The following is a 26841-nucleotide window of genomic DNA, read 5'->3' on the forward strand; positions in this document are numbered from 1 at the left end:
CAGCCTCTGTTCTCTGGTTTACTGGTAATGGCACCCTTTGGAGAATTCCCTCCTCCAGGACTTGAAGCTTTGGTTAAATGCTCAATGAAGCTACCCATCCAACCTGCCCAAGGGGTGGGCACGAGACCCATGGGACTCTAAATCTTGAGTGACACAAGCACAGTACATGACCAGAGCAGATCCATCCCAGGGGCAGTGGTCCGTCTGCTGTGATGGTTCTCCTATCACTTCCTGTGCCTAATGCTCTTCCCCAAACCCAGTTTTAAGCTTTGCCCTCAATTCCATGGACTTCCGGATGCCCTATTTTTCTGCTTTTCTAATTTAGATGTGAGTTGGTTCCTTTGTTTGCAAACAAAAAACTCCACCATGAAAAAAGAGTACGGATGGCCCAGAAGACAAGCTGAGGGAACAGAGACAGGCTGAATGGCGTTGAAAAAAGCCTGGTTCTTGCAGCAAGAAGTCCTATGATGGTTACTATGACTGAGCACCTAGTATCCACCAGCCGTCGAGCTCTACAAATATTCATTCATTTGATCCTCAGAGCAATCCTGTCTGTTGAGTACCTCTATCCCCACTTTACAGATGGGGGAAGGGGCTTTGCAAGGGTAAGTTACCCAAAAACAGACCACAGAGCTAGCAAGTGCAAGTACTGGCATTTAAATACAGGACTCTCCTACTCCAAAGCCTATGTTTTTTAACCACTTGGCTATATTGTCTCCAGATAATGATAGCTACTAGATAATGGGGCTTAAAAGAAGAATAAATCCAAGCCTTTTTATTTTGACAGATATGAATTATCTGAAAAAGTACATTGGAAATGAACATTGGCCAGCTCGCCACATGTTTAATTAAGAAATAAATGCCTTGCAAAAACGAATAGGCACTTTGTCATTGACATCTACAATTAAAATGCAAAGTACAATTTTTTTCAGTCAGTAAACACTGCTTATTTATCATTTTTTGACAGCATTGTTCACTTTCAGTAAACCTAGTTAACCTCCTAAGATTGGTTACCACTGATGTAATCACAAAAAGACAACCCCTGTTGCATAAAATTGGTACCTTCAAATGGAAATGACCACTTAACTGTGATGGAGAAAGCAAAACAGAAAAGCAGCAAGGAAGAGTGTCTGAGGAGCCCCTCGAGCTAGCCCGCCCTGTAAAGACCCATGGAGCAGTCTAACCGTGCTGCCGCAGGCATGGGCTCTAACCTCATAAATTCGGGGCCAGGCTTACAGAGGCTTCTCAGTTTTCAAACAGTGCCCAACTGGTTCAAATCACCCTTAACTCACCTCTGGAACCCCCTCCGAGTCTGAGGAAAGGCTGGCTTCGTGTTTGGATACGACCACAGCGAGGCTGCTTAAGGCTAACAGCGCGTTGCCCTTGACCACTGGGCTCTCTCTGTTCAAAAAGAAAAAAATTCCGAGAGAGGATTTGGGGGCATTAACAGGGAAAAGAGAAGGTGTTATTACACAGAAGGCAGATGAGGTCAAAACAGCACTTCCATTCCCTCAGAGCTGTAGCCCCGCACATCCGCTTGCGCCCTGATATTTTTGCCTTCTTCTGACACTGGTGTGGATTTCTTATTCTCCTCGAAGGGTATGGTCATTCATTCAGCTTTTTTATGGGGGGGGGGGTGCGGCGCTACAAATCTAAGCTCATGTATCTAAGTTCGTTCTTTCTAAAGTTTTTATTCCATCGTTGGATGCGGCATTTCATAAGTTGCGTCTTTCTGTTTCATCTTTGGCCAATATAAATTGTATTGATTTGCGTGGAAAAGACGAGCGGAGACAGCTGTGTGAATGAGTACAGTAGAATGCAACTGGCTTCTGGCTCTTCTCAGGCGCTGGTGTGTGGACAGCACCCTTTGCCAGCAACCTGCCATGCTGGTTACTATAATTATCATTATCCTCCCCTTCTTTTCTTTGAGATGCCAAAACAAGCAACCTTAAAGGCAGTTTGTGATATAACCTAGAGACCCTAGATAAGATTGAGAGATGGAGAGTTGCCCTCTCCTGTTATCCAAATAGTGTTTTTTTTTTTTTTTATGAACAGCAACAAAATTTTTAATGTGACTTCTGGATTTAGTATCAAGAAAACTGAACCTTTTCAAATATACTTACCACCTGAAAATGAACAATTAATATTTTTCCATTATTCCAACGTGATTCTATAGAAGAAAAGTCTTCAGTGGGACACTGATGAGAGGCTCTTGGCTGGCCACCTCTGTCTGAGCACCCAAGCCCTTGGACGTTCCACTCTGTCCTGGTTGGGGGTTCCCATAACTACAGAGATTGTTTCCCAAAAGCTGGATTTGAGACCTGAACATGAATCTGTGTGTACATGCTAGAATGACTCCCGCTCACCCCAGTACAAGAACAGGACAGATCTGTGGAGTGAGGAGACTTCCAGCTCTGCTCCCCATGCAGGCCGAGGACCTCCAGTCCCAGGCCACAATGACCACAGAACCTGTGAGTTATGGGTATTCAAAGGTGAGTACGCACACACGTTCTTGCATTTTTGTTTCCACTGGGTAAGAACAGGATTCAGGACTTGCCATGATCAAGTTCCTCCATTTACCTATCCATGGAATCCCTCCCGCCTTCTCCCGCTCCGCCTTGGGGTGGTTAAACTCAGTGAAGGCTTCCTTTGCGCACTTGCTCATTCTGTTCGCTCCTGCTTAATTCGTTCCTCCGCAAGGCTTGTCATAATTTGATAACACAACAATGTTTATATTGAGGGATGAGGTGAGGAGAGAAACTAGGAGGAAGACCTGAAGGTTAAGCAGATGCCTTCAACCTAGGTTTTGCTAGACTTCTGCAAAGAGAATCACTGGGATATGGATAATAATAATAATTTTTTAAAAAACCACCAGGAAGCTGGACAAGGTCTGTGCACTCCAAGGTGCCTAAGCCATAACATCACTTAACAAAACCAAAATTAAATCTTCTATTTCTAATATGATCTCTTTCCTTTAGCTGAGAATATCCTGAAGCCTGTCCTGCTACAAAACAGCCATCGATCCCTAAAGTTATAGTGAAAAAAGAAAGAAAAAAAAAGTTTCAGGGACGCCTGGGTGGCTCAGTTGGTTAGGCAGCTGCCTTTGGCTCAGGTCATGATCCCAGCGTCCTGGGATCGAGTCCCACATTGGGCTCCTTGCATGGCGGGGAGCCTGCTTCTCCCTCTGCCTCTGCCTGCAATTCTGTCTGCCTGTGCTTGTTCTCTCCCTCTCTCTCTCTCTCTGATAAATAAATAAAATCTTTAAAAAAAAAAAAAAGTTTCAAATTCTGAGTGATCTCACAATTCGATCCCTGGTTTTTATTATCCTATAGAAAAACTCAGATGGTCACCAGAAACTGGGTGTCAAATCATTTAAAACAAGGATATTAGGGGTGCCTGGGTGGCTGAGGTCATGATCCCAGGATCCTGGGATGGAGTCCCACATCTGGATCCCTGCTCAGCGGGGAGCCTGCTTCTCCCTTTGCCTGCCACTCCCCCTGCTTATGCTTGCTCTTTCCCTCCATCTCTCTCTCTCTCTGTGTGCCAAATAAATAAATAAATACTTATAAAAAAAATCCAAGGATATGAGACAAGATGACATGAAAAGTCCTTCTGTAACCCTGAAATTCTAGAAGAACATTTAGCCTCCATTTCAAAACAGAGCCCTCAAATGATTTTGTTTCAGAAGTTCCACTGGTCTCGACATCCCCAACATGCATTGTTCTTTTAAAATGGAAAAAAAATGTATTTAAAGCCACTAGGGATTAGACCTTTGCTTGAAGACTAACTGCATTATTTGGACATTAATCTTTGAATAGAAAAAAAGTATATCACAGTCCATGCAGTGAATGCTCAGGCCAAGCTACACACAAGCTACTGCACAGCCTTTGGTCAACTTGGCCTTCCCTGCATGCCCAGCACAGTGACTTATGAAGGGGAGACACTCGATACATACTTAGTGAAAAAATTCACGGAGGAGCTGGCCAGGTGAAAATCTACAACTGGGTTCAGCAAAAGCTCATCAGCTTGTGGATCAAATAACTATCCCCTACCGGTCAGGCAGTGGTAACTAATTTGCATAATAACATGTCAGCATCAGTACAGTATTTATCTAGGCAACACCACTAGCATTTTAATTAAACTGTCCTTTGGAACAAACTGATGCCATTAACCTAATTAAAAAGCACAGGGAAGGATGAGCTACAAGAATGCTTTCTTAGGGACGAAGTATTACATTATATATTAGTAAAGTGAACCCGTCCTTTGGGGATTTTCATCTTTGGGTTCAGATCTATTTCATTAATAATAATGAAAATAAACTTATATCAATCACTGGGGTTTATCTGTGTTCTGATTCTCCCTGAGCCCTATCCTTGATGGTTTAAAACTGCTCTTAAATGAGCAAATCAGTCTAATCCTGTGACTGCATTTAACTTACAGCTCAGAACAAAGTGAGTCTTACAATGGTCCAAACCAGCCTGTGGCAGCCATGATCTAAGAAAGGGAAGGCTAAGCTGGCAGCAGGTGGTGGTAGGGTCCTCCCATGGTTGGAGGAAGCCAGTGGGAAAAAGTAAAGAGAGGGCAACAGAGTAATTTTTTTCCTCCTGAACTATCATTAATCTCTCAGACTCCGAACCTCGCTTGCTGTCATACCTACTATTGTCAGCATTGCTTTAATAAGATAAGGTCTATAAAATACTTTGAAATTTTTGATGAAAAGGTTTAGCACCATGAAAACATGAATTATTTTTATTCCCTACCACTGAGAATGTGAACACACTCTTCCTAGGTATTAGTCATGAAACGATGCTTTGCAAATCTGAAGATTAAAATCTTGTTGAAATAAAATTTTAGAATGGAAAATGCAAAAGCTACTAGAGAGGCAAAAATTATAGTCTAATAGAAAGCTGCTAGATTCTTCAACATTTACGGTTTTTGCTGCAAATGTCAGAGCACTCTTTTTAACAGGATGTAAGTAGGCTACATAATGGAACAAACTACTATAGGTAAAGGTCAAAGACAGCCCCTGACCCAGCACCCCCTCCCTTCCATATGCAGCTGAGGGCTCCCCCACTGTGTCTGCAATTCACCAAACTGGATAAGCAGACACAAATGAGTCCCTAGCGAAGCCTCTCTGTACTTTAGTTTTCACTTTGTCAACAGATATGTCAACAGATATTTCCCAGTGCCTCCCACAGAACTGAGTGCAAGGGAGGATTACCACTTCTATCTCCCTTTATTCAGAAGACATGAGGCCGAATAGTGATCATGTACTGCGATCAGACTTCACCATTACGTGCCTGCTTAAGAAATTACTGGTAGAAAGCGAACTCTCAGGTAGATCATGTTCTTTGTTTTTGTTTTTACCCTAGAGGAAAACCTATTTAGCCACAGAAGGCTCTGGGACACGATAGGGATAAACTATACTACAATTAAATATGTCTAGATAATGCGGACACATGAAATCCTCCAGGTCAAAGGTCAATCCACGTCATTTGGTGGATAAGAATAAAGGAAGTCCTACAGAAAGGGCAGCAGCTAAAGGTGACAGTGGAAGGGAGAAGCGGTGGTAACTGACACGTAACTTACTGCCAGAAACAATTACTCAGCTTGTTAGCAAAGGAACCTGAAGGGATTGTTCCAGCAAGTTCATTAGGGTGTAATTTTCTGTTGAGAGTTGGCTTAAGATAAATAAAAAGCCTCAAGGTGGTAATACTTGTTATTTTTGTTAAAATAACCATAAGGTCATGATTGAAACTGCCATTTTCATGAGTCTTCATGCTCGTTTTAGGTATTTAAAAATTCAATTTTTAGATATCCTGGACGCAGGAACACAAAGGGGATGAAAGGAGGTAGTACTCTGATTTATTTCCTGGCTCACAGTTGAGATTTAATAACCTATTTGCAGAACCCACATAATTCACATTAGCAAGAATTTCTCCTTCCCTCAGCAGCCCCCACCCCCGCCCCAAACCAAGTGAGAATCCTTTAAATCTAAGTCAAAGCACGGGGCACTCTGTTAGGTGTACAACAAGGGCACGACCTCAGAGACTCTTGATGTCAAAGTCATGTTTGTATTGATTCCTCCATATTCTCACAAAAAATACATGAACTTAAGAATTAACAGAAGAAAGGATAACAACTGATTTATAAAAAAAAGAAAAGAAAAAATCCTTTAAAATTCTTAAAGTTAGGACATACCCTAAAGGGAGAAATGGTATGCACCTGCCAGGAAAAAAAAAAATGTTTAAACAAAATTTTTGGTAAGAGAATCTTACTTGGCCACCGCCTTGGTGATCTCCTCCGTCAACATGTCTCGGACCCTGCAATAAAGATTGAAATTAGGTGCAGTTATTTATGTTGGAGTAAGAACCCAATCTTTTTGCTTACCTGTGGCAATAACTCCAAATCCTAAAACGACATATGTGGAACTTTAGTGTAAGGTGAAAAAACTGCAATGGAGGCTTTCCTTTAAGGACTTTCCCCCTGCCTGTTTCTTAGGTCACTTACTGGAGGCAGGAAAGAAGGTGACGGTAACCAAGGAGCGACATGCAGGCAGCATCACGATGGTGTCACCTCTTAAACTGAGCGGTGGCTGTACAGGTGTCCCTTATGTTTTATTCTGCTATGGGCTGAAAGTTTGTGTTCCCCCCAAACTCATATGTTACAATCTCCACACCCCATGTAGAGCGTTTGGAGGTGAGGCCTTGGGGAGGTCGTGAGGGTAGGGAGCTCGTGAGGGGATGAGCGCCCTTGTTCAGAAGAAACACAGTGGTTGCTTCTTTCCTCTGAAAATACAGGGAGAAAGCAGCCACTCGCAAACCAGGAAGCAGGCCCTCCCCAGCACAAATCTTCCGGTACCTCGATCTGCATTTTCCAGCCTCCAGAACCATGAGAAATATCTGTTATTTAAGTCATCCATCCAGTCTATGGTACAGCAGTCTAAACTAAGTCTAAACTAAGACATTCTCTCGTTTTTGGCAGAAGAGCTCACTAAAATAGCAATTTACTATGTCCAAATTGTAGCTAATGGAATCATCACTACAGAAAATAAAATTAAAATGGTTCTAAAATCACTCTGGAGCTGAAAAAAAATAATTACACATGTGGATTGGAAGATGGTGTACTCAATTCAAATATTCACAAGATAAAATCTCTTTTCACCATAAAAGCCTTGAGATCAAGAACAACCATGGACTGCCATATTTACATTTTGAAGAAGCAATCGTAAGTATTTTCACTATACACCTTAAGTTTCTTAAGTTCAAACTTTTTATAAACATAAAATTTTGCAAATGTTATAGCTGCATTATTTTCACTAGAAATATTTTTAAAATCTTAGCTATCTGCAGTGTCTGAGAATGACTTGATCTTCACAGCCAAGTTTTTGAAACAGCTGCAAACACTGTTCCTACAGACTATAATCCTGCATTCTATAAACTATTTGACAATAAATTTCTCTAAAATATATTGTCCTAGGGAGCACCTGGGTAACTCAGTCAGTTAAGTGGCTAGCTTCAGCTCAGGTCATGATCTCAGGTTCCTGGGATCAAGCCCCATGTCCGGGTCATTGCTCAGCAGGGAGTCTGCTTCTCCTTTTCCCTCTATGTACTCTCTCTCTCTCTCTCTGTCAAATAAATAAATATTTTTATAAAATAAAATTAAATTAGAATATATTGTCCTATCTCAGTCTTCCTAAATGGAGTATGCTCATTCAGTGTGGGTTTTTTTTTTACTGGTCAGTGGGGAATTTTTACAAATGATGACCTGCCTATAGTTCTATGCTAGGCCAAACCTTCAACTTATGGGCTGGTGCCCACCTCTTACTGCCTGCTCTGTCTGCTGCACCAACTGTTCCTTCACTACTTGTATAACTCTCCTTAGCAGTTGAACATACTATAATACCTACCATCTTCAAGGAAGAAAACACTCTCCAGTGACTGCCCCATTTTGCTACTTCTCATACATTAGAACTTATTTAAGATAGTTCATCTCCTTCCACTCTTTTTAGACCCTTCTATAATCTGGCTTTTGTCCCCACAGCTCCACTAAAACAGCTCCTATAATGGCTGCCAAGCACTTTCAAGAGACCAAGTCTTTCCTAGTTCTCAGTCTCTACCTTTTGCTGCCTCACAGCAACCCTGGACACAACTGGTTTTTCCTTTCTCGAAACACTTTCTTTCCTTGGTTTCAGATTCCATTCTCTCTTGGTTTTCTTCCCACATCACGGACTCACTACTTTCCCTTCATCTGCCCGGTATCTAAATGTTGAACTGCTCTGGAGCTCTGTCCTCTGACCTTTTCTCTATCTTTACTTATGCCTTAGACAATCTCATCCAGCATCATGGTTTTAAATGCAGCTGACATGTTGATAATACCCAAATTTATATTTTTAGCCCTGATCTCATCCCTAAACCCTAGACTCACATGGGCAATGACCTACCTGATATCTCCAAATTGGAGGTCTAACTAGCAAGACCCAAATCTGATTCCTACCCCACAGAGACCTGCTTTTCTACTGTCTTCCCCATCTTAGTGAACGGGAAGTTCATACTTTAAGTTATTCACCGTCAAAATCTCAAGATGCCCATCTTTCTGTCACTTTCTTCATTCCATCTCTCCCTAGGTATTTTGGAGATACACGACCAATACACGACCCCCACCAAATGATCATTTTAGAAGATGAACCTCAAACTATATGTAAAAGAGAATCACAAAGAGGAAGTGAAATCCAAATCCTTAACCTCTAATCTTGAATTCGATGTCCTAATGTTTTAAACTGTGTCGCCATTTTGAAAGTTCATCTAGGAAATGTAACTTAGAATAGAATTGCTTAAACATACACACATGCACATACAGCTTCTGCTTTTCTACAAATGCCAATTATCAGTAAACCAAAACCTAAACTTCAGTAAGCTTTGAATAGATTCTTAGAGTCAAGAAACCTGGCCGCTGCAGGTAAAGCAATTTAGATTCTAGGCACTTTACCTAGATTTAGGTTGCTGCCACATTAATCTGACAAGGTATTCTTCCTAACCCATGTAACAATTTAAATTGCTTTTAATGTGCCAGCACTTACACATTTCTAGCTAATATAGTGGGAATTCACTTGGGGATGTCTGCCAAAGAAATTAAAACCCTGACACCTTAAAGTTGCTCCTAATAATGAAAATGTCTTGGGGAAAGTGGGGGGAGCGTGGGAGTAGAAGAGCATTCCTTGATGACATAGGAGATGTTAGGAAGACAATGAATTGAGTGGGAAAACAGAATTTTTCCTCTGAAAGCATATGGAATAATCAATTACAGGGAATTAAAAAAAAAAAAAAAGGGAAAAGCAACCCATTTTCATGCTGCTTTAGAAAGCCATTTTAAAAATAATTAAAACCTATGAATAAAGCTCTACTTGTTAGAGTTGGAAAATCCACCTATCAGATCTTCAGTCTCTTCACCTTCCAGCCTGTATATAAGTTAAAATTCCCTACACAAGCTTTTTTTTTTTTTTTTTTTTTTTTTTAATTTTTTATTTTTTATAAACATATATTTTTTATATACATATATTTTTATCCCCAGGTCTGTGAATCACCAGGTTTACACACTTCACAGCACTCACCAAATCACATACCCTCCCCAATGTCCATAATCCCACCCCCTTCTCCCCAACCCCCTCCCCCCGGCAACCCTCAGTTTGTTTTGTGAGATTAAGAGTCACTTATGGTTTGTCTCCCTCCCAATCCCATCTTGTTTCATTTATTCTTCTACCCACTTAAGCCTCCATGTTGCATCACCACTTCCTCATATCAGGGAGATCATATGATAGTTGTCTTTCTCTGCTTGACTTATTTCGCTAAGCATGATACGCTCTAGTTCCATCCATGTTGTTGCAAATGGCAAGATTTCATTTCTTTTGATGGCTGCATAGTATTCCATTGTGTATATATACCACATCTTCTTGATCCATTCATCTGTTGATGGACATCTAGGTTCTTTCCATAGTTTGGCTATTGTGGACATTGCTGCTATAAACATTCGGGTGCATGTGTCCCTTTGGATCACTACATTTGTATCTTTAGGGTAAATACCCAATAGTGCAATTGCTGGGTCATAGGGCAGTTCTATTTTCAACATTTTGAGGAACCTCCATGCTGTTTTCCAGAGTGGCTGCACCAGCTTGCATTCCCACCAACAGTGTAGGAGGGTTCCCCTTTCTCCGCATCCTCGCCAGCATCTGTCATTTCCTGACTTGTTGATTTTAGCCATTCTGACTGGTGTGAGGTGATATCTCATTGTGGTTTTGATTTGTATTTCCCTGATGCCGAGTGATATGGAGCACTTTTTCATGTGTCTGTTCGCCATCTGGATGTCTTCTTTGCAGAAATGTCTGTTCATGTCTTCTGCCCATTTCTTGATTGGATTATTTGTTCTTTGGGTGTTGAGTTTGCTAAGTTCTTTATAGATTCTGGACACTAGTCCTTTATCTGATATGTCGTTTGCAAATATCTTCTCCCATTCTGTCAGTTGTCTTTTGATTTTGTTAACTGTTTCCTTTGCTGTGCAAAAGCTTTTGATCTTGATGAAATCCCAGTAGTTCATTTTTTCCCTTGCTTCCCTTGCCTTTTGCGTTGTTCCTAGGAAGATGTTGCTGCGGCAGAGGTCGAAGAGGTTGCTGCCCGTGTTCTCCTCAAGGATTTTGATGGATTCCTTTCGTACATTGAGGTCCTTCATCCATTTTGAGTCTATTTTTGTGTGTGGTGTAAGGAAATGGTCCAATTTCATTTTTCTGCATGTGGCTGTCCAATTTTCCCAGCACCATTTATTGAAAAGGCTGTCTTTTTTCCATTGGACATTCTTTCCTGCTTTGTCGAAGATTAGTTGACCATAGAGTTGAGGGTCTATTTCTGGGCTCTCTATTCTGTTCCATTGATCTATGTGTCTGTTTTTGTGCCAGTACCATGCTGTCTTGATGATGACAGCTTTGTAATAGAGCTTGAAGTCCGGAATTGTGATGCCACCAACGTTGGCTTTCTTTTTCAATATCCCTTTGGCTATTCGAGGTCTTTTCTGGTTCCATATAAATTTTAGAATTATTTGTTCCATTTCTTTGAAAAAGATGGATGGTACTTTGATAGGAATTGCATTAAATGTGTAGATTGCTTTAGGTAGCATAGACATTTTCACAATATTTATTCTTCCAATCCAGGAGCATGGAACATTTTTCCATTTCTTTGTGTCTTCCTCAATTTCTTTCATGAGTACTTTATAGTTTTCTGAGTATAGATTCTGTGTCTCTTTGGCTAGGTTTATTCCTAGGTATCTTATGGTTTTGGATGCAATTGTAAATGGGATTGACTCCTTAATATCTCTTTCTTCTGTCTTGCTGTTGGTGTAGAGAAATGCAACTGATTTCTGTGCATTGATTTTATATCCTGACACTTTACTGAATTCCTGTATAAGTTCTAGCAGTTTTGGAGTGGAGTCTTTTGGGTTTTCCACATATAGTATCATATCATCTGCGAAGAGTGATAATTTGACTTCTTCTTTGCCGATTTGGATGCCTTTAATTTCCTTTTGTTGTCTGATTGCTGAGGCTAGGACCTCTAGTACGATGTTGAATAGCAGTGGTGATAATGGACATCCCTGCCGTGTTCCTGACCTTAGCGGAAAAGCTTTCAGTTTTTCTCCATTGAGAATGATATTTGCGGTGGGTTTTTCATAGATGGCTTTGATGATATTGAGGTATGTGCCCTCTATCCCTACACTTTGAAGAGTTTTGATCAGGAAGGGATGTTGTACTTTGTCAAATGCTTTTTCAGCATCTATTGAGAGTATCATATGGTTCTTGTTCTTACTTTTATTGATGTGTTGTATCACATTGACTGATTTGCGGATGTTGAACCAACCTTGCAGCCCTGGAATAAATCCCACTTGGTCGTGGTGAATAATCTTTTTAATGTACTGTTGAATCCGATTGGCTAGTATTTTGTTGAGTATTTTCGCATCTGTGTTCATCAAGGATATCGGTCTATAGCTCTCTTTTTTGGTGGGATCCTTGTCTGGTTTTGGGATCAAGGTGATGCTGGCCTCATAAAATGAGTTTGGAAGTTTTCCTTCCATTTCTATTTTTTGGAACAGTTTCAGGAGAATAGGAATTAGTTCTTCTTTAAATGTTTGGTAGAATTCCCCCGGGAAGCCGTCTGGCCCTGGGCTTTTGTTTGTTTGGAGATTTTTAATGACTGTTTCAATCTCCTTACTGGTTATGGGTCTGTTCAGGCTTTCTATTTCTTCATGGTTCAGTTGTGGTAGTTTATATGTTTCTAGGAATGCATCCATTTCTTCCAGATTGTCAAATTTATTGCCGTAGAGTTGCTCATAGTATGTTCTTATAATAGTTTGTATTTCCTTGGTGTTAGTTGTGATCTCTCCTCTTTCATTCATGATTTTATTTATTTGGGTCCTTTCTCTTTTCTTTTTGATAAGTCGGGCCAGGGGTTTATCAATTTTATTAATTCTTTCAAAGAACCAGCTCCTAGTTTCGTTGATTTGTTCTATTGTTTTTTTGGTTTCTATTTCATTGATTTCTGCTCTGATCTTTATGATTTCTCTTCTCCTGCTGGGCTTAGGGTTTCTTTCTTGTTCTTTCTCCAGCTCCTTTAGGTGTAGGGTTAGGTTGTGTACCTGAGACCTTTCTTGTTTCTTGAGAAAGGCTTGTACCGCTATATATTTTCCTCTCAGGACTGCCTTTGTTGTGTCCCACAGATTTTGAACCGTTGTATTTTCATTATCATTTGTTTCCATGATTTTTTTCAATTCTTCTTTAATTTCCCGGTTGACCCATTCATTCTTTAGAAGGATACTGTTTAGTCTCCATGTATTTGGGTTCTTTCCAAACTTCCTTTTGTGGTTGAGTTCTAGCTTTAGAGCATTGTGGTCTGAAAATATGCAGGGAATGATCCCAATCTTTTGATACCGGTTGAGTCCTGATTTAGGACCGAGGATGTGATCTATTCTGGAGAATGTTCCATGTGCACTAGAGAAGAATGTGTATTCTGTTGCTTTGGGATGAAATATTCTGAATATATCTGTGATGTCCATCTGGTCCAGTGTGTCATTTAAGGCCTTTATTTCCTTGCTGATCTTTTGCTTGGATGATCTGTCCATTTCAGTGAGGGGAATATTAAAGTCCCCTACTATTATTGTATTGTTGTTTATGTGTTTCTTTGATTTTGTTATTAATTGGTTTATATAGTTGGCTGCTCCCACGTTGGGGGCATAGATATTTAAAATTGTTAAATCTTCTTGTTGGACAGACCCTTTGAGTATGATATAGTGTCCTTCCTCATCTCTTATTACAGTCTTTGGCTTAAAATCTAATTGATCTGATATAAGGATTGCCACTCCTGCTTTCTTCTGATGTCCATTAGCATGGTAAATTCTTTTCCACCCCCTCACTTTAAATCTGGAGGTGTCTTCGGGCTTAAAATGTGTTTCTTGGAGGCAACATATAGATGGGTTTTGTTTTTTTATCCATTCTGATACCCTGTGTCTTTTGACAGGGGCATTTAGCCCATTCACATTCAGGGTAACTATTGAGAGATATGAATTTAGTGCCATTGTATTGCCTGTAAGGTGACTGTTACTGTATATGGTCTCTGTTCCTTTCTGATCTACCACTTGTAGGCTCTCTCTTTGCTTAGAGGACCCCTTTCAATATTTCCTGTAGAGCTGGTTTGGTATTTGCAAATTCTTTCAGTTGTTGTTTGTCCTGGAAGCTTTTAATCTCTCCTTCTATTTTCAATGATAGCCTAGCTGGATATAGTATTCTTGGCTGCATGTTTTTCTCGTTTAGTGCTCTGAAAATATCATGCCAGCTCTTTCTGGCCTGCCAGGTCTCTGTGGATAAGTCAGCTGCCAATCTAATATTTTTACCATTGTATGTTACAGACTTCTTTTCCCGGGCTGCTTTCAGGATTTTCTCTTTGTCATTGAGACTTGTAAATTTTACTATTATGTGACGGGGTGTGGGCCTATTCTTATTTATTTTGAGGGGCATTCTCTGAACCTCCTGAATTTTGATGCTTGTTCCCTTTGCCATATTGGGGAAATTCTCCCCAATAATTCTCTCCAGTATACCTTCTGCTCCCCTCTCACTTTCTTCTTCTTCTGGAATCCCAATTATTCTAATGTTGTTTCGTCTTATGGTGTCACTTATTTCTCGAATTCTCCCCTCATGGTCCAGTAGCTGTTTGTCCCTCTTTTGATCAGCTTCTTTATTCTCTGTCATTTGGTCTTCTATATCACTAATTCTTTCTTCTGCCTCATTTATCCTAGCAGTGAGAGCCTCCATTTTTGATTGCACCTCATTAATAGCTTTTTTGATTTCAACTTGGTTAGATTTTAGTTCTTTTATTTCTCCAGAAAGGGCTTTTATATCTCTCGAGAGGGTTTCTCTAATATCTTCCATGCCTTTTTCGAGCCCGGCTAGAACCTTGAGAATTGTCATTCTGAACTCTAGATCTGACATATTACCGATGTCTGTATTGATTAGGTCCCTAGCCTTCGGTACTGCCTCTTGTTCTTTTTTTTGTGGTGAATTTTTACGTCTTGTCATTTTGTCCAGATAAGAGTAAATGAAGGGGCAAGTAAAATACTAAAAGGGTGGCAACAACCCCAGGAAAATATGCTTTAGCCAAATTAGAAGAGATCCAAAATCGTGAGTGGGGAGAAAGGGGATAAAAAGAGGTTCAAAAAGGAAGAAAGAAAAAAGAAAAAAAAAAAAAGAAAAGAATTTTTTTTAAAAAAGAAAACACCTAAGAAAAATGTAAAAAAATATATATATATATTAGATAAACTAGTAAAAAATCGTTAAAAAAGAAAAAGGTAACAGTTAAAAAAAAAAAAAAATTTTACCCGAAGGCGAGAAAAAAAAAAAAAAAATGAAAAAGAAAAAATTAAATTAACTGCAAGACTAAAAAAAATCACAGGAAAAAAGCCATGAGTTCCGTGCTTGGCTTTCTCCTCCTCTGGAATTCTGCTGCTCTCCTTGGTATTGAAACCGCACTCCTTGGTAGGTGAACTTGGTCTCGGCTGGATTTCTTGTTGATCTTCTGGGGGAGGGGCCTGTTGTAGTGATTCTCAAGTGTCTTTGCCCCAGGCGGAATTACACCGCCCTTACCCGGGGCCGGGGTGAGTAATCCGCTCGGGTTTGCTTTCAGGAGCTTTTGTTCCCTGAGCGCTTTCCGTAGAGTTCCAGAGGACGGGAATACAAATGGCGGCCTCCTGGTCTCCGGCCCGGAGGAGCCGAGAGCCCAGGGCCCCACTCCTCAGTGCGCCCTCAGAGAACAGCGCCCAGTTACTCCCGTCTGCCTGACCTCCGGCCGCGCTCCGAGCTCACCGAGCCTGCGACCGGTTCAAGGTAACACGGAGCTGCGAGCTTACTGTCGGCTCTGTCTCTGTAGCCGGCTTTCCCGTTCCAATACCCGCAAGCTCTGCGACACTCAGACACCCCCGATCCTTCTGTGACCCTGCGGGACCTGAGGCCACGCTGACCCCGCGTGGGCTTCGCCCCGGTTTAGCCTCTGGAGCGATGTCCCTCCGCGGAACAGACTTTTAAAAGTCCTGATTTTGTGCACGGTTGCTCCGCCGCTTGCCGGGAGCCGGCCCCTCCCCCCGGGGTCTATCTTCCCGTCGCTTTGGATTCACTTCTCCGCCGGTCCTACCTTTCAGAAAGTGGTTGTTTTTCTGTTTCCAGAATTGCTGTTCTTCTTCTCTTCGATCTGCCGATGGATTTTCAGGTGTTTGCAATCTTTAGATAAGCTATCTAGCTGATCTCCGGCTAGCTGAAGCAGTCTCAGCTTGCTACTTCTCCGCCATCTTGACTCCTCCCCTCTATCCCCTACACAAGCTTTTAAACAGTGCCCCTCCCACCCACCCCACCCCACATTGGTTGTTTCCCATGAGGAACGATGAGCAGCAGAAAGCCATCCCCTTACCAGAGCCAGGCGGTGCCTTTTTTGTACTGCACCTCCTCGGGGCCTTCCTTCCCATGTTTCAGCTGCAAGTCCAACTCTCCGGTCCTGCCCTGTAGGACACACAGCATAGATCAGCGTGCAAACTCTATGGTGGAAACGACCTTAACAGTTCTTTGTAAACACTGATCACTGATGTAACAGCCTTCCCCCACTGGCCTCCAGTGTTCGTAATAAAATGTCAGATTATTAAAAAAGAACATGGGAGGAGAGGTAAGTACATCACCATGCAGGTATTTCAACACTCATCAGAGAAGTTTATCCTGGAGCGGCTGCAGATTTGGGGAACTGACTGCACAGCCCTTCATTATGGGACAGCGCATTAAAAGCAGATTTGAGGGGTGCCTGGGAGGCTTAGTAGGTTAAAGCCTCTGCCTTCGGCTCAGGTCATGATCTCAGGGTCCTGGGATTGAGCCCCACATCGGGCTCTCTGCACAGCGGGGAGCCTGCTTCCTCCTCTCTCTCTCTGCCTGCCTCTCTGCCTACTTGTGCTCTCTCCCTGTCAAATAAATAAATAAAATTTAAAAAAAAATTTTTAAAAAGATTTGAATTCCATAGGTCCCATTAAAAACAAACAAATAAACAAAAAACAAACAAAAAACCTTTATCATAATGATCTGCCTCTGTCAGCAGCTGATAATTTTAACGGACACTAAACCAAGATTGGGGTCTGGGCACCAGTACTGTAACAGAATGGGAGTAAATGAGGATACTCATGTAACACTTAAGATTCGGGTCATATATAACCAAAGTTATTCTCAAACTTCTGTACATGACATTTTTATTTCATGAGTTTATTAAAGTGGTACCACACTTTTCAACTACTATACACAATAAAACTATAACTACTATCACCCCTTTAAGACTTACTAAAAGCTTCAGATATTTCTTTTCCGCTCTATTTTTTTACCCTCAGGATTATTTTGATCAGCTCCTTTGCCCTCTAGTCTAGCAGAAATTACATTATTTAAATGTACTTAAAATACTGGTTTGGGGGCGCCTGGGTGTCTCGGTTAAGTGTCCAACTGTTGATTTCAGCTCAGGTCATCTTCTCAGAATCCTGGGATCAAATCCCGCATCGGGCTCCCAGCTCAGTGGGGAGTCTGCTTCTTCCTCTTGCTCTGCACCCCCATCCCACTCATTTGCTCTTTCTCGAATGGATAAATAAAATCATGAAAGAAAGAGGCAGTGAGGGAGGGAGGAAGGAAAGAAAGAAGAAAAATACTTGTTTATTGATGAGCGCTACACTAGACAAGAACTCACCATGTACTGTGCTACTGAGTGACATCACGCCACTTTCACAAGTGGTTGTGCAGCTTATGTTCTCACTAACCGTGAAAATAAAAGTTCTAGCTACTCCACTTTCTCACCAACATTTGGAGTTGTCAGGCTATGAATTTTAACTATTCTGGCAAGTGCGAAACAGTGTTTATTATGGTTTGAATTTTCATTTCACTGTTTATCGATGAGATTGAAAATCTTTTCAAATGTTTATTGACTTAGATTTTCTACTGTGTCCATTTTTTTTCTTTTTTAAAGATTTATTTGAGAGAGAGAGAGAGAGACAGCACATGTGCCAAGAGGAGGAGCAGAGGGAGAGGAAGAAAGAAAAGCAGACTCTGCGCTGAGCACACAGCCTGACACAGGGCTCAATCCCACACCCTGAGACCGCAACCTCAGCTGAAATGAGTCTGACACTCAACCCACTGTGCCACCCAGGTGCCCCCATGTGTCCATTTTTCTATTGGTTGTCTTTCTCTTACTGATTTTAGAGTTCTAAGGTATGGGAGCGCCTGGCTGGCTCAGTCAGTAGAGTGTGCGCTCTCTATCTCAGGGTTGTGAGTTACTTAAAAAATAATAATAAGATAAAGTGAAAAGTAAAGTCCCAATGTATGTTCCACAGAAGAACAGTATATCTCCATATAAACTGTAGAGAGGGAAGCAATACAGCTTGCGGGGGCGGGGAAGGATGTGGGCTCTGGAATTAGAATGCCCTGATCTCAGGCCATTTCCACTTACTTGCTGTGTAAATTCAGCCAAGTGACTTCGTCTCTCTACACGTCAATTTCCTCATTTGTAAAATGTAGCTAACAGCTAGCTCATGCCATTAGAGCACCACACGAAATCATGTGGGAAAATACCTATTTAGTATGGTGGCTGCTAACACATAGCTACCATACCAGGTCTACTGGTAACAACAACAACAACAAAAATCCCACCTCCCTTTATTATCTTCTTAGGAAATGATCTCTCATGAATATATATAAACTCTCAGCTTGCACCAGCCTGTGAGCCCACTGAAGGCAAAGACCGTCGATCCGTCTAAGGGGTCCTTGTACTTTAGCACAACTTCCAGCCCTCAGTGCCCTGGGGCCGACCAGCTCAGACACTCGAGATCTGATGGGCATCCTCTTCACACCCTTTATCATTTCCATTTACTTTACTCATCTCCGTGTTTCAAAGATAGAATCCTGGCCCTTTCATTCTCCCCTCTGTCTCCCAGAGCAAGTATCAGAGGTGAACAAATAGGAAAAACATTAATATTAATACTTATTAATACTGATACTGACCTCCCAGAGGGAGGGTTACTATAACTAGAAAATGGTATTTTGTGCCTATCCCTGTTATTTACGCTTCTTAAATTAGCCCCTTTACTCCTAGGAACACTTAGTTGCCTAATGTTTTTCCAAACAGGAAAAGCAGGAGGACATGAAAACGTTCAAAATCTGCTTAGAAATAAACCAAAAAAACAAAAGAGCTCAGTATATGTGCAGCCTATTGAGAAGGCCTACGTTTCTACTCTCTTCTAGAGCTATAACCTAGTATATCCATAGACATAACTAAGTATATTTCTTATTTCTTCTTCCAAAGTCTCTCGCTCCTCTCAATCCTCCCTTCTGGAACATCTCTCTCCCCCTTTCCACCCAGTCTGTGTGATGCTGTGTATTCAGACCCACTTTGCCCCTGGAGTCTCTGGGGTAGGTCATAGCAGCCCCCATCTCTGTCACTTCGGCTTCTGGGGTTAAGGGTGCAGACGTTAAGAATGAACAACTCCTACCAGGGGTCAGAGAGAAATAAACTGGGGGTTGCAATTCCTGACCCTGGTTTTGATTTCAAATTATTTGATAGCCAACTGACCCACTCAGGAAGCAAATGTCTGCAGTCAACCTGATCTCTAAGTCCTCTCTCCAGGTTGAGGTCATATGCACAAGAGCCCTTTCCACAAAGGCTGGAGATGTTAACCAGGTCAGCATCCCACACGGGCACCAAGGCAAAGATGGCTGGAGAGGCCTCCTTATCAAAATAGCCTCTGAACTATCAATCCAATGTATCTATTGCATTTTCAATTTTAATGGGAAGAAGGCCAAAGACCTCCCCATGTCAACCACATTGATACGCTTAAAATTCAAATTCCAATGTTCTTGTGGGCAAATCAGGTAAGGCTGGAAGCAGATGCCCAATCTAAACCCACTGGTGCTGCTCAGATCTCAGATTTACTCACATCATAATCAACCTCCAGGAAATAATATGAAGTGTATCTTTCAACATGTCTCCTAGGCTTAACTGAATAAAACATGCCTCCTCTAAACGATCCTCTGGTTCAATGCTACAAAATATGTCTAGCACCATATGGAAGTGACTGTAACTCTTGTCTAGAAGAAGGATCCTCCAGAAATTCTGGATATAGACAAGGAGTCTGGCAGTTGCTCTAATTCTCTTAAGATACCATAAATTCAGTTTAAGTGGCTGGGCTCATTTAAAAAAAAACTCAAAACAATTAAAATGCATCAGTGTGCTTTCAAATAATAGTGATTCCCTAAAAGCTTTCCTGTACTTTTAAATGATAGCAAAAACCTTAGAGTCTACAATTTGAGTCTCATTTCTATTGTCAACAATTCTCAGCGGAACTGAGAGATCCAAAGTAAAAAGTGTTATAAATGATAAATAAGCAAAGAGGCACACTAGTACCTACAACAGCAGAAAGGCAGAATAATTGACCTGCATTACTAAAAATACTCAGCTGGCTGAGTAAACCAATTTGCATGATTTGTTGTTATGACTAACGACAGTGCCAGGGAAAGTGCATGCTGCAAGGCTGAGGCTCTGGGGACAGACAAATCCAGGGGAAGTTCCAGCTCCTTTCCCTAGAGCCCGACAGTTGTGACTGTTGGGTTTTGCACCGCTGTTTTACTTTCCTAGCTAACTCTGCTTTTTCGTCTGGAAGCCCATTATACGTGGGGTTAACATCTCACTTCAAAGGGTTACTATGAAGATTCATTGAAATAATACATGCTAAGTGTTGGGCACACACTAGTTGCTCAATAAACAGTATCCCTTATTATAAAAAATAACTGTGGAGGTGGGTTTTTTTTTAAATCAATGGCAAGTCATCTGCATGAGTTTTACCTCCATCCTGTTCGATCTAGCCTTCCTTATGCTAAGAGCTAAATAAAATTCTCAGTTCATGCTGCAGCAGGAGTTATTCTAAAGCCTCAAAGATGTTGCATTAAAATTGCTGGTGGCCGTGTCAGTCTCCCACACTGGGCTGGAAGCACCCAGAGAGGAAGGAGAGTTTCAGTCTCCTTCGTAACCCACACACCTGGCACAGACCTGGCCAGTGAAAGGGGATCTATACGTGTTTGCTGAAGGAAAGCCTTGGAAAATCACATCGAGGCAAACAGATGTGAGAAAAAGAGCATACTCTGATCTCACTCTTCTTGAATTAAAAACCTTAACTGGTTACGGGTATGTTTATGTAATACACATTCCTTCACTCATGGACCTGCTCAAAACCAAGTGCCCAGATGCCACCTGGAGCAAAAATGTGTGGAAGCTAAGCCAAAGGGAACGAGGGTTCTAAAAGGACATCCTCCAAATGTGAATTCCAGTGCAGTTTGGGGAACCATCTAGAACGCTAGCGTGGTTGACAGTCTATGTTAAAATGACCTTGGACAGCTTGGTAAACACGGGAGTTCCTGGTCCCCGACTCAGTTCTAATGAGTCAGAAACTCTGAAGATGCCACATGGCTTAAAAACCCTAGACTCAATAAAATACACTGCAGCAACGTTTCAGGACGAGAACACCAAGGCTAAGATGCCCAGTCATTTCTCCCAAACGCACCGCCCCCCGATCTTTTAGGACAGCTATTACCTTTAACCCTAATACCACACTTCCTGAGACTCCATGAAAATCCTATTCTGGGTCATAAATTACTTAAGTACCATCAGATTTTTTTTCTATCATCCTTAAAAATGAATTTTATGCTTCAAACAAAGGTTGGTTAGTCATTTCCTCATATTGTTAACTGTTTGTAAATTTCCATACCGATCACAAATTTTCTAATTTCAAAATCCACAAACCACAACTTTTAGTATTATTGGTCTAAATGAAGTCAAATGGAGTATAATTCATTTATTTAGGGAGTACCTACTATGTTTTAGACACTATGCCACGTTCTAGAGGGACAACAGGGAAGAAAACACAGCTCTTGGCTTTAAGGAGCAGAGACAGCCAAAGGGCCCCAGAGAAATATCTAAGGTGATAAGGACTTCAAAAAGGGAAGCATGGGGGATGCTCAACAGGCTCGGTCAGCAGAGGGCATGACTCCTGATCTCGGGGTTGGGGATTCCAGGCCCACGTTGGGTGTAAAGATTACTAAGTAAATAAATAAATAGATAGATAGATGAATACACCATTAAAAAAAGGGAATGGGGAAGGAGGTATTCTAAGAAAGCACAACAGAGGAGCATATGATTCAGTTTCGGGGGGTGGGCCCCACAGGTAAGTGCCTTCACAGATAAAATTTAAAAACAAAACAAAGGGCGCCTGGGTGGCTCAGTGGGTTAAGCTGCTGCCTTCGGCTCAGGTCATGATCTCAGGGTCCTGGGATCGAGTCCCGCATCGGGCTCTCTTCTCAGCAGGGAGCCTGCTTCCTCCTCTCTCTCTCTCTACCTTCCTCTCTGCCTGCTTGTAATCTCTCTCTGTCAAATAAATAAATAAAATCTTAAAAAAAAAATAAAAACAAAACAAAACAAAAAATTTAAAAACCAGCAGGAATTAGGTGGGTGATACAAACGGCAGTATCTAGAGTAGAAGGAAAGGTGTGTAAAAGTCAAGAGGTTAGGGAAGACAAGCTGAGTTTGGACAACAAAGAGGTTTAGCCAAGACTGAAACATACAGTTCCTGAGAGGGTTAAGAGATAATGGGCGCCTGGGTGGCTCAGTGGGTTAAGCCTCTGCCTTCGGCTCAGGTCATGATCTCAGGGTCCTGGGATTGAGTCCCACATCGGGCTCTCTGCTTGGCAGGGAGCCTGCTTCCCTCTCTCTCTCTTTCTTCCTGCCTCTCTGCCTGCTTTTGGTCTCTCTCTGTCAAATAAATAAATAAAATCTAAAAAAAATAATAAAAAACTTTATAAGAGATAATAAGGCTGGAGCTGTAAACAAGGACAGCCCGGGAGGTACACAGGCAGACAGGAAGCTCAGTCTGGGATGTGTGTACGTCAAGGCGCTGTGGGACGGCCACGGAGGACACCTGGGACGTTTAGGAGGTCTCAGAAAGCAGCAGGGTGTAGAAGAGGAGCACCTCAGATGGGGCTCGGGGCTGGCCAGAGATGGAGAACATCAAGGTTGAAAATGTAAGTGCAGTTATGTGTGTAAATCACATTCTTTTGTGAGCAAAGTAAGCACTGCATCTTTAAAAATATTTTATTTAGTTATTTGTCAGAGAGAGAGGGGAGAGAGTGCACAAGCAGGGGGAGCAGCAGGCAGAGGGAGAAGCAGGTTCCCCGCTGAGCTAGGAGACGCATGTGGGACTCGATCCCAGGACCCTGGTATCATGACCTGAGCAGAAGGCAGATGCTTAACCAACTAGGCCACCCAGGCGTCCCAAGCTCTGCATTTTTGACAGTGCTATTTTCCTAAGGGCTTTTTTTTTTTTTTTAAATATTTTATTTATTTGACAGACAGAGACCACAGGTAGGCAGAAAGGCAGGCAGAGAGAGAGGAGGAAGCAGGCTCCCCACTGAGCAGAGAGCCCAACGAGGGGCTCAATCCCCGGACCCTGGGACCATGACCTGAGCCGAAGGCAGAGGCTTTAACCCACTGAGCCACCCAGGCGCCCCAAGCACTTTTATATTAAATCCATATGCACAGTAAAATTTGAGATCCGAAGGGGACACTTCCCTACAGCACCAATCCTATGGTTTCGTTACCTGTAAAATGGCATGATAAGCTCGACTCATAAAGGCAAGCCAGGCCTGGGGCAGAAAAATCGCCCGGTGCCACTCGGAAAGCTGGATCTGAACCTGCAGGGAAAACAGACCACAACATTAAGTCAGACTACTGGTATTAAAACAGAATAAAACTCCTTCTTTCCCTTCATTTTAAATGATTCAGATTCTAAAACAAACCAAGTCAGTCTAGGATCTGAACCACAAATAAGATCTTTCAGCTATTTTCAAAGGCGAAGGGTTTAGAGTCGCGTCAAGACAAAATAAGCCTGGAATTTTCTAAATTAAAGCCAATAGAATTCTACAGTAATCACAAGTTACGATGTATGTGTAAGACAAATGTGTCCCTGAAAAATGAGGGGGCAACTCTGTGCAGCCTCTTGCCAATGTCAGGAAACTAGGTATTGTCTAGCAAATGCCCCTGGTCATTTTAAATAAGTATCGCTCACACCTTGGATTTCCACAATGACAGTATCTGAAGTAATAAACTTCAATTGCCAACAGAACTATCACGTTGTGTAGAAACCATGAGGGCCAGAGATGCAAATGAGTCCTTCACTGAGCAATCATGTACACCACTAGATAAAGCCCTTTAATCAGTGTGGGTAAACGAGAAAAATGATATATGCCAATGCCGAAGCCCTGTTTCTGAAGAGAGGCCCAGACAAAACATCTGGTTTTCATAGTCATTTCTGTTTCTACCTATTAGTAGGAGGCTATCTTGCAACAAATCTTCCCAAGGTCTGCTCTGTTAAAGAAAGATCACTCAAGAAAAACAGTCACAGCACATCACATTTCACATTTCCTGTAACCCATCTCATCTAAACCCAAACAACCAAAACTGTAGTCGGGTCTTTCGCACACGAAAACAATAACAAACAGCCAGAAAGACAAATTTCTATATAATGACCCCAGAATTATGATAACTAGAGTGTGTAAGGAGATCTGACTGCATTGTGGGAATTAATTTTCTCAAGGGCTGTGTGAGAGGGAAGAGAACAGCCGCTCTGAATACAGCTGCTTCCTAGGGCCTCTGGAATTTTCTGGAACCCTGGTCCTCATGCAGGACTGCTATACATAAGGTACTGTGAAAGGTTTTGAGGATTATCAGTGTGTGTCTGCAGAGAGCTTTCTAATAGGCGAGTCAGAAAGGAGCACAAACAGATTATCCGTCAAAATTAGGAGGAACCTATGGGAATGAAAAGAACAAAGAAAATTGTTCTGTCTGCTACCTATCACTTCTCATCTTAGCACTGCTTTTCTTAAAAAAAGAAAAAAAATTGATACTGAGTCTGAAAAAGATACCTGCACCATGAAATGAACTTTAAAAAAACTCTAAGGACAGGTTTCTTCTTTTTCTGATTAAGTACTCACTGTATGGAGTAGGGTAGAGGGAGACTGTCAACAGGTCAACAAAAATCCTTAAAGAAACAGGCCCACCAATTCCTGCTTCCTCTCTCATTATCCAGGAAACAGTTGCCAACAGAGGCCCCCTTTCCAGCTGGAGAGGCATTCATTGGTCCTTGGCCCTGCTCTCTCTTTCCAAAATGGGGGTCATCTTCCTATCAATTCTATTTATGTTTCATAAAATACATTAACTCTCAAGTCTTATTTTGGGGGCACCTGGGTGGCTCAGTCAGTTAAGCATCTGACTCTTGACTTTGGCTCAGGCCACAATCTCAGGGTCATGAGATGGGGTCCCAGGTCAGGCTCCATGCTGGGCGTGTTCCTCCGTGCTGTCCCCCTTCCTCTGCATCCCCCCTTAAAAAAAAAATCCTATTGTGAGACCTGGATTTAACAGAAAGAACACTTAAGCACAACAACCAAACTTTCCTCTCTTACTTCACAACCTCAAAGCATTTCAGTATTCTCCTGCCATATAACCCACGGACATCACTGCACTACTGAGACGATCCATGGTCTCAGCAAATTGGTAAAAAGAGCACTGGATGCTTCTGGAAGGACAACAGTGGCAATGATGATTTCAACCTGAGCTTAAAAAAAGAAAGTATTATGGAAAAAGTGTAAAGGAAAATGAACAAATCAAACGTTGAGCTTCTAAGAACAAAAGCATTTGTGCCCGGAAACCCATCTGAAAGGAGGTTAAAAACTGAAGGTTAAAGCTAATCCTCCAGCTGCGGCTCCAACCACATCTGAAGGTGGGTGCGGGGACCCAGTTCAACTCTCGAGCCTACGCACCAGCCTGATCGCCTCTTGGTTTATGAGATTATACCTAGTCTCAGGGTTCTATGGAGTCAGCCGCAAATAAATCACCTTAAAGATGCACTCTCCTGCTCTTCCCTTTACTGAAGAGAAACCCAGGGAGACAGCGTGAAGTCAGTCATCCCCTTTCACTCCCATTGTGTTACACAGCAAAAGAGACGTCCTTGACCATTTTTAACAAAAACACATTCTAGGACATTATTCTAGTTCAATATATAGCCACCCATATAGGTTAATGTTGCTAGGCTGAAGAATACAATTAGCATTTTTAAAGCATGGAAATTATGTATAATTTGCTATACTCTGAGAAGCCTTTGAAGGGAATCCAATCAACTAAATAATTGCAAATCATGAACTTGTAACCCTGTTACTCAGCAGATGAGGGTTCTCCACTACTGTGCGGCAAGTTGTCAGGGATGTGGAATGTAGTTTGGCTTCATCTGCACATGCCCTTGCAATGACGGGCGTCTGACGGACTGCTACCATGAGCAGGTTCTGTGACTGGAGAAAAGGAAGTGTTTCTAGGTGTAAGAGGGAGTAAGTATAATGAAACATTACACATGTGTCTAAAAGAACAGACCATATTAGAGAAATATACACGAGGAGGGTATGGGGGGAGGACAAGGAGGGGAGGACAGCGACAGAACACTTTACGGGACTCAACAGGGCAGCTCAGAGCAGACTTTGTTGAGAAGGTGAGGCCTGAGTAAAGACTGGAATGTGATGAAGTTATAGAAACCCAGAGAAGGGCTTGTGGGAATGGAAAACAGTTCAGCTACTATAGAACATGGTTTGGTCATTCCTCAAAAAGTCAAATACAGGGGCATCTGGGTGGCTCAGTGGGTTAAAGCCTCTGCTTTCAGCTCAGGTCGTGATCTTGGGGTCCTGGGATCGAGCCCCACGTCTGGCTCTCTGCTCAGCGGGGAGCCTGCTTCCCTTCCTCTCTCTCTGCCTGCCTCTCTGCCTACTTGTGGTCTCTCTCTCTCTGTCAAATAAATTTTTAAAAATCTTAAAAAAAAAAAAAAAGTCAAATACAGAATCACCCTATGACCCAGCAATTCTACACACACACCCAAAAGAATCGAGACCATATATGCAAACAAACCCCGTAAATGAATGCTCAAAGCAGCATTTTCACAATAGCCAAAAATGGAAATAACCCACATGAGCAATGCACGGACGAACAATATATCGACAACGGAATATTATTCAACCATAAAAAGGAATGATGGGCAGATGCGCCCTAGATGTAGATGAACTGTGAAAACATTTATGTGAAACAGAAAGAAGCCAGACAAAAAGGTTCCTATTAGATGATTCTATTTATATGAAATATCCCAAATAGGTGAATCCATGGATGTTGTTGC

General features: G+C 41.9%; 1 protein-coding gene across 2 annotated transcripts in view; it reads right to left on the reverse strand.

Moving 5' to 3' along the window:
* The window catches only part of FOCAD (focadhesin), a 314072-nt gene that overhangs the window by 63841 nt on the left and 223390 nt on the right, over window positions 1-26841 (reverse strand). For both annotated transcript variants that reach the window (XM_059143295.1, XM_059143296.1), the window contains 4 exons: window positions 23234-23326; window positions 15987-16075; window positions 6279-6323; window positions 1293-1401 (listed from right to left, as the gene is read on the reverse strand). In XM_059143295.1, the coding sequence (XP_058999278.1) occupies window positions 1293-1401; window positions 6279-6323; window positions 15987-16075; window positions 23234-23326 (336 nt within the window). The remainder of the gene's footprint in view (window positions 1-1292; window positions 1402-6278; window positions 6324-15986; window positions 16076-23233; window positions 23327-26841) is intronic.

Source organism: Mustela lutreola, chromosome 12 (genome assembly GCF_030435805.1).
Source record: "Mustela lutreola isolate mMusLut2 chromosome 12, mMusLut2.pri, whole genome shotgun sequence".
Lineage (NCBI taxonomy): Eukaryota > Metazoa > Chordata > Mammalia > Carnivora > Mustelidae > Mustela > Mustela lutreola.